The following is an 8607-nucleotide window of genomic DNA, read 5'->3' as shown; positions in this document are numbered from 1 at the left end:
TCATCATTATCCTATGTAAAATAAAATATTGGGATCTTTTGCAGGGGCGTGGCGTAGCAATTACGACCTATCTACTCTAATTTTGAAGTTAGCCACCAGATAACGTATTCAAATGCTAGAGATCCCAATATATTTATTATATTTACATATAGTTTTTATTGTACATTTATATTTAACTATTTAATAGTAAATACGTCAATATGTAAAAATTGCATTGAACTTTGTCCCACTAGTAATGCATTGTAAGTATTTGTTTTTATTTACATTTTATTCAATTATATTGCAAATAACTTATCGTTATGTTCTATTTTACTTTACAGATAAGACGATGGATTTTTGGTGGAACTTTCCAATCGTTAGACTGCTATGCTTGCTACGAAATAATAAAGTTTTGGAGCCACCGTAGAACTTCTTAACTCGTGAGTTCAAATTAAAAGTTTCTCCTTAAAACGTTTTATTTAATAACAATCAAAACTCGTCATGGAGGTTTTATTAAGTAATCGAAATTTCAACCATTTGTAAAATTCTACTTCATCCGCCATTACTTCTTCCAATATCTTTTTCGTTCGAGCTTTGAGATTTATCGAACGTTTTGATGAATTATTTTCTTTCGGTCCTACGAATAAAATTGACTTTAAAATGTAAATAGTAAATTATAAAGAAAAGAAAAAAAAATCCAAATACTTACGCAACTTATTATATATTCGAAGAGAACCGATAAAAAAGTAAGGAAATTCCTTTTGGAGAACGTGTAAAGTTTCTTCCATGTAATCGAGAAGACCAACCACTGGATACCATCTAACAACGTTTGCTTTAGCTCTTTGTAACGCCCATTTGTTATTTCTCTTACTAATGGATGAAAAAGATAAAAATCAAAAATAGATTGAAATATTTCTGTTATTATATCAAGAAAATTAACCAGATAGGACTATTCATTATCACGTGAAATCATTTTCAAACAAAAGGGACGCGTTTTATATGAGATGAAGAAAAAAACAGAAATAGTTAAGTTTCTCTAACAACTATGACACAAGTTTCTATACACGGTATGTAGAAGCAGTTCATTGATCTTCATTCCTTGCTATGGTCATCCTCTTGCGCAACCTTTGCTAAGTAAGAGAATGTAAAATGACTTTACGTAACTTACCTTAACTTCGAGATGATCCCACGTATTAATGATAACGATAGGAAACAAATATCTTAGATATTCTCTGCTGTAATCTCATTCATGCGATCATTTAATCGAATCGACTATCGAAAGTTAAGTTATGATTCAAGGAATATCCTTAATCATTCTCGTAAAACTGGTTATTCTACTCTTTTTATTGGATAACTATATATCTACGTCAACGTTAATATACGTACGAGCAACGAGGATCCTGTCCGCAAAAATGAGAGATAGTTCCTCGATAAAGAACAGCAGCACCGCCTTTCCGATATCTGTTTAAAATCAAATGAAAATCAAATGTTTAAAATAAAACAAAATTAATTTTCTTTACAACCGAAAACAATTTAATGTCTTACCTATATAAAGTACGTGGATCCAAAGGATCCCTTACTAATGCTAAGAAAGTTGGTGCTTGACGACCAAATTCCGTAAAATTTAAAAACCTTACGTCGCCATCGAAACTCAATGGAATAGCTTCTTGCTTTATAATACTTGTAATCTCTTCCACGAGAAGTTCCTGTCGATTTTGACACATAAATTCAATTCATCGTACAATGAAATTTCTTCACAATTTCTCGTAGCTCGTAAAATATTAACGAAATATTGGGATCTCTGGCAGGGACGTGGCATAGCAATTCGACCTATCTACTCTAATTTTAAATTTAGCCACCAGATAGCGTATTCAAGTGCTAGAGATTCCAATAGATTGCAAATAATATTCGTTAAGTGAACGAAAGTGATATACTTTTTCTTACGAAAGCAGAGATACTTGTCTTAGTTGTTGAACGAATGAAAGGATCAACGACCGGTATTCCGGATCTTTGTGTGATTCCATTACTCTGATACATTCACATTTGCTCTTTTATCAAGAAAGTCAATATATATGTCAGCGTCAAATTGTATAATTCAATTCAATCGTAAAACTAATGTTTACTCGAAATAACAAAGTGTTTTTTTTTTTTTTTTAGCAAAGCAACTTCTATCCCATGTTATTAACAGATATTTATAAATATTTGCAATGATGGGACAAGATGCATTCATCGAGACGTTCAAACGTTTCCCATTTATGAGAAATGTCCTCGAGTGTCTCACACAAAGATGGGATGCATTGCGAAATGCATTTCTCGTTCTTATTCAACCAACTATTTCCTTTATTGGTAAACAAGTATTTTATACTTATATTAAAATTAACTTTAAATTAATTTATTGCAATATATAAAATATGAAATATTTCTTTTGCAGAGATTACTAAAATTTACCTGCTGAAGCGTTGTCAAAAGTCCAGAATCACCAGGTGGCAAACGAATATGTTTAAAGGCATTGTAACCTTGTAAACGTTGCAGAATCAACACCAATAGTTCTGCACCGGCACCAGGTACACGTGTCAGCATGAGTACGTGCTTATTCATCTCGGGCAAATTTCCACGACCTCCCAATTCAGCCAGGGAAGGCGTGACGTATCGATATGTCTGTTTAACAATCGTACGATGATTTATTGAAAAGCTTTAGACACACCTGTTGGATTTGATTAGAATGATGTGACTTCGTAAAAATGTGGAAAAACATTAAATAGAAAATATCCTTTTATAAATTACTTTTTATTGAATTCATTCAAATTTGAATAATTATCTCATGTTGAGAAGAATTTTTGATAGATAAATAACACATGTTTTCGCTTTTAAACCGGTTTACTCATAAACATACCTATTCAATAAGAGAGAGAGAAAGAAAGTATATCGTTCGATGTGATTCATTCGATAAACACGTTCGATGAATAAATAATTTGTTAAAAATGTGGATATTGTTTTATAGTGAAAGACGATGAAGAGAGAAGGACGTATTAAAAAAAAAAAGTAGCCTTGCAATTGGAAAAATCTACACCTCAGAAACGTGAGAAAGAAACATATAAAGCGTGAGAAGATCGCCTCGACGCGATTGCATCCTATGATGATGCACTTTCACTGGAGACACGTTCCTCTATTGAAGCAAAGTCGAATAGAGGATCGTGACTTCTTCAAAATGACAACAACTTACATTTATGATGTGTGTATTTATAAAAATAATTTTCATTTAAATTATTTTCAATTGAAACAATTAAATAATACAAATGTTTTTATAAATTCTTAAAATTCTATAAATTTGTATGAAATTGAAATGATTAATTTAATAAAAATGTTCTATTTGTTTGTTGCATGATCACCTGGCTAACGTTGGATCCATAATTTTCGACTAAACGAGCACCCTCTCTATCGAAATTACGAGGCTCAATAGTGACATCAGCGGAAGAGTTGAGTGTGATCGTACTTGACCTTGAATTTAAAAAAACGAACACGAGAGTGACACCAAGAAAAAAGCCAGGAAGAAAACCACGATGAACACGCATCACGATCAATGAACGACACCTTAATATTATGTTCAAAATGATCGTCCTATGACGTCCTATGAGCTCTTGTTTCGATTATCCGTGTTCCTGTGTAAGTCTACCGAGTAACTGAAGAGAATGTCAGTGGGTCAGAGACTTCGCATTGGCCGATCCCCACGTCTTCAGTGTAGTGGAGATCCGAGGGTTCCCCACCTTTTTCCTGTGAATCACAAAACTCATTTGAGATTCGACCACAGGATAAAATAATAATCAAGTTCATCGTTTTTTTTTTTTTTTAATGTCAAACGAATGGTCCTTGGAACTCATCGTCTTCTATTCAAACTGACTGAACTTTGGAATCTCCTTCAAATCATTATTTCGACTTTCATCGATTAGTAGAAGACAAACAAAAATTATTGATTATGTTAAACACTTTGTGTTTTATTAATTTATAAACAAAGTTTATTTTAATATAAGATTTACGTAAATAGACAAATGGAAAATGAGAATCAACGAACATTGTTATTAAAGTCGGAAACATTAATATACGATTGAGAAAGTCTTCTTACAACTGATACGAATAAAAATGCGTTCGGTGAAAGCTATGACAAATGATATGATTTCTACAGTGTATATATGCATGTAGTTACTTATATATTAAGCATAGAAATTAATTCAATGCTTTTTTAATTCATCGAAATAATCTGCATTACTTTCGATTACTTTGGTGCATCTTTTTAATTATTGCAATTAGATAAAGAAAATATTTCGAAAGGGAAGATATATATTATTTTGATGTGAAAAAAATCGTAGACGAACGCATGCCACCTCCATTACGATTTTTTAATACCAAAAAAAAAAAAAAAAACAAGAAAATTAAGATATAAATATAATTGAAAGAAATTTCTATCGCGCGAAATTCAAAAAGGCTTGAACCGCGCGAAATTTGAAAAAGTGAATGTTTGATTGGTCAATAATAATCAGCCGGCCGGCATGGTGGCGCCAGGAGTCCACGTGGTACGAAAGGTATGTGTGTGTACGTGTGCTTCGGGATTCTTCTACCATCAAGTTTATTTGTAAACACGCGCATCAATGCGCATTGCCTCGTAAGATGGACGCGTACGAATCACGTAAGAGAGATTGGGAAGATTTAGATGTTACCAGGGAAGAATTAAAAAATTTAACAGAATGTTTGAAAAAGGAAGAATTTCGTAAATTACTTATCGAATATGCGGAAGAAGTGACCGATCCAGAAAATCGTAAGATTTATGAAAAAGAGATCACACAATTGGAGAAGGAACGGGGCGTCGACGTCACGTTCGTTAACCCCCAGCCTGGTTACGTCATAAAAACTAGTGTCAATGGAGAAAAGAAATGTTTTTTAAATATTAGTAAAAGTGACATTGTTGCACGACCTACGAGTCATCCTTCATACGAGGATGGTCATCGTGGTTTACAATGGTCAATTCCATATACTCTGATACCTCCTCGCGATGACCTTGATAAAAAAAATGTTCGTTGTCTCGTCTTCGATGTGGTATTTCATCCTGACACAATTTACCTCGCATCGAAAAATTCTAGATTTCGTGACATCGTTAATAACACTGCAATAGATGGTGTAGAAAGTAATTTTAAGGTTAGTATATCCTTGATTATATTAATGTATCTTGTACTGGATTTATCAATTATCATTTGTTATTTTTAGGTGCAACTTGACAGGAAGAATTTGAAGTATCCTAAAATGAACTTCAAAGGTATCTCTCATCCAAGCGTAATTAGAAAACAGTCTAAAGAACCACCTAAACAATCTTCAGACATGAACCCAGAAATTTATCAAAAACTTATGTCCAGTTATGATGAGAGTCGTGAACAGCAACAGTTTAAATACAGAGAGGAGAAGCCCAAACGTGTACCACCTGAAACCATTTATTACAATAACAAGGAATCCAAAATAGAAACTGAGAATGGTGAATATGTCACTCCAAAATTCTTGGTAAAACATCAGACGAATGTTGACATGGAAGATTTTGTTGACAGTAGAGATGGAAAAATGTATGCAACTGTTCCTAAAAAATTAGTTATCATAATAGATTTGCCATTGTTGGGAAAGGCAACGGATGCTGTTCTAGATATTCAAGAACGCTCACTTTACTTGAAGAGTGAAACACCTGCTAAATATTTCTTACATTTACCCCTGCCATATAGTGTTGACGAAGATCATGGTAATGCCAAGTTTGATTCTAAATATAAAAAATTAACAGTAGTATTACCAGTCATTCGTAAATTAGTGATGTTAGAAGAAATGAAGAAAGAAGACAGTGACATGGACAGTGATAGCAATTGCTCATTACCTATTGTATCCAACGAATTAAGTGAAAATTTATCTACCATGGAGCCAACTATGAGTGATTCCCTTTCAAATTTAATGCTAGAAGAAAAAACTATACCAATAAATAACAGTGAAACTTCAGATAACAATGTGTTATGGACTACTAATTCGTTAGAAACTATCATACCCTTTATGAATTCCGATATAAAATATACACTGCCATCATTTGCCTGTAATATGTATGACAATCAAATAGCTTTTACAGTCAATGTTAAAAATGTTGATCCAGATTCCATAAAACATAGAATCTTACAAAATAACACAGGAATACATATTCTACTAGCATCAATGGGTGCAGGATTTTTCCCACAACATTATTCTTTATGCGTTAAATTAGAAGAAAGTTTTATAGAAAAAGATTCACTTATTATAGAACCATGGGATAATAATCTTGTATTTAGTATTAAGTTAAATAATTCTGACAATGTATCACACTATCTTGTTGGCGTGAACGAAGAGTTCATGGAAAGAAAAGAATTATCTAGTTCCTTGTCATTCAAGAATAGATTAAAGGAACTAATGGTAAGGGATTATTAAATCTTATTATATTACATGTGCAAATTTAGAATGATCCAATAAGCGTATACTTTTAGGATACAGAAAAGAAAGATTCTGAAGTACCATTAGAAGTGAAAGTTCGAGAAGAAGATAATTCTATCATCATAAATATTCGTTCTAATCAGCTGGATTCTGATGATGAACATGATGAAGATGAACAAAATAATGTAAATCAAAATAGAAAAGGTATTATAAAGTCAAGATCTGTCTCAGAAAGCAGTGGAGATGAATTACCAAGTAGTAGTGGTAGTATGTCGAAAGGGATATTAAAATTGCATCGTACTCATGAATTTTCACGTTCTGTATCTGAATCAAGTGCAGACGAAAATGGTATAGTTATTTCTTCTGCAGATTTTTCATGCAGTTCAATTCACGACCCACAATCTGAGTCGGAGTGCTGTAGTCTGAAAAAGACAGTACGATTTAACAACGTTGTATCTCGACAATTGTTCAGGTAAATGTCACATTTTCAGAAAGCTCGCTACACACAGACGAATTAGGATGAGGAATGATAAATAATAAAATATAATTCTGCAGATCTAACTCTAGCATTCTTGGTCAACGAAAGAAGAATCAACGTAAATTGCGAAACAAGAAACGCGCTCATGAGCGCAAATTAAGCGAAAGTGAAAATTCTGAAACAGAAGAACGTGATAAGTATAAGGTTACTCCAAAAGCGACACCAGAAACAGACATTTCTGAAAATGTGAAATCCATTCTCAGTCGTGAAAAACAGTCGTCGGATAAACAAAACGAGACTTATGTTAAAGTTAAAAAATTAAAAAAATCGAAAAAATTACTTTCGGGTAAACGTAAAAGTAGCATCGAAGAGGAAAGTACAGAAGATACGAACGAAATAGTAGTTAATAAAAATTCAGATCAAGGTGAATTTAAAAATGACTTAATATTTGATCTAGATATATAAATCATGCACTCATGAACTCAATTGAGAGATCAAGAAAAAGACAGATTTGACATCATGGTGGGTAACATGTACGATGATAAATTTCTGGTGTTACATGAATGATAGGAATATATTGTTCGTAATATTATTAACGATTGCAATAGAAATCAATCGATTTGTCACTAAATGTTTTTTAAAAAAATGTTTTTCAAGAATCCACATTAAATGTGATGATAAAAATTTTTTAATATATTCTAAATCTAAAGTAATATGAAAAAAAAAAAAAAAGAAAAAAAATCATATGGAAACATCTTTTACAATGTAGACATATTAAAGTCTACTATTTGATTGAAAAGATTTTCTTTTGATTATTATATTTTGTTATGATGAAATCAGATATTTTTCGTTTTTGTTTCGGCTTATTAAAGAATAAGCATTTGTTTTATAAATTATCATCTAAATAATTAATACTTCAAGAATTTCTCTGTTATTATTTATATCACTAATATATATTTCTTACGCACTTTATTTAAAAAAAAAAATTATTATACTTTATCAAAAAAGAAGTGTGTTTTAGAAAAGAATCTCTAAAAAGATATATTCAATATAAATCTTGTATCTATGTTTTGTTATAAAATTATATAATGCAACTTCTATTTATATTTCGGTAGAAAGAAAATTTAATATATACACGTTTTTAAAATATTTCTATTCGATTAATCCAATGAATCAATTTTTATTGGTACTTATATTATATAATATTTTTAAAACTAAAAAAAAAAAAAGATAAATCGTACCGGTGAAATTATAAAGAAAGGAGCGCAAAACCAAAAAAAAAAAAAAAAGTCGCATTATGTATTATGAAATTTTTAAATTACCAATCCCTTATTATAACAGATTTATATGCTAATATCATATATTTTATACACGTTAGAAAAACAAAAGATGAAAATTAATTAGGATAATTAATCCTAATACTTCGATCACATATCCTGTAGCTATGTTACACATTTAATTCACACAAAAAAAAGCTGCTTGCAAAAGAAACGAAGCAGGATAATATGCAATTATTTACTATTATTTTCGTTGCTTATGCAACTTATTGCACACAAAAATATTCAAATACATCCTATAGTATTTAATCGACTATTCCTGTATTAATATTGTTTAGTTATAGTAAAAAGACAGTAAAAAACAATTAAAAAAGAAAAAAAACAAACAAAATA

General features: G+C 31.2%; 2 protein-coding genes across 2 annotated transcripts; one reads left to right on the top strand and one right to left on the bottom strand.

Annotated features, from left to right (window-relative positions):
- Window positions 1–427: 427 nt before the first annotated feature.
- On the bottom strand, window positions 428–3551 carry LOC107070673 (uronyl 2-sulfotransferase). The gene is made up of 6 exons (XM_015329100.2): window positions 3369–3551; window positions 2428–2637; window positions 1525–1685; window positions 1366–1440; window positions 689–849; window positions 428–616 (listed from the first exon to the last, which is right to left on the bottom strand). The coding sequence occupies exons 1-6, from the start codon at window positions 3549–3551 to the stop codon at window positions 459–461; spliced, it is 948 nt and encodes a 315-aa protein (XP_015184586.1). The 3' UTR covers window positions 428–458.
- A 937-nt stretch (window positions 3552–4488) lies between these two features.
- Window positions 4489–8605, top strand: Nop17l (PIH1 domain-containing protein Nop17-like). Its single transcript, XM_015329099.2, has 4 exons — window positions 4489–5166; window positions 5236–6441; window positions 6513–6931; window positions 7015–8605. The coding sequence occupies exons 1-4, from the start codon at window positions 4489–4491 to the stop codon at window positions 7400–7402; spliced, it is 2691 nt and encodes an 896-aa protein (XP_015184585.1). The 3' UTR covers window positions 7403–8605.
- Window positions 8606–8607: the final 2 nt, after the last annotated feature.

Source organism: Polistes dominula, unplaced genomic scaffold (assembly GCF_049000335.1).
Source record: "Polistes dominula isolate Pdom_NZ unplaced genomic scaffold, Pdom_raw_medaka contig_22, whole genome shotgun sequence".
Lineage (NCBI taxonomy): Eukaryota > Metazoa > Arthropoda > Insecta > Hymenoptera > Vespidae > Polistes > Polistes dominula.
Note: the sequence above shows the minus strand (reverse complement) of the source record. Positions and strands in the feature narration are given on the sequence as shown.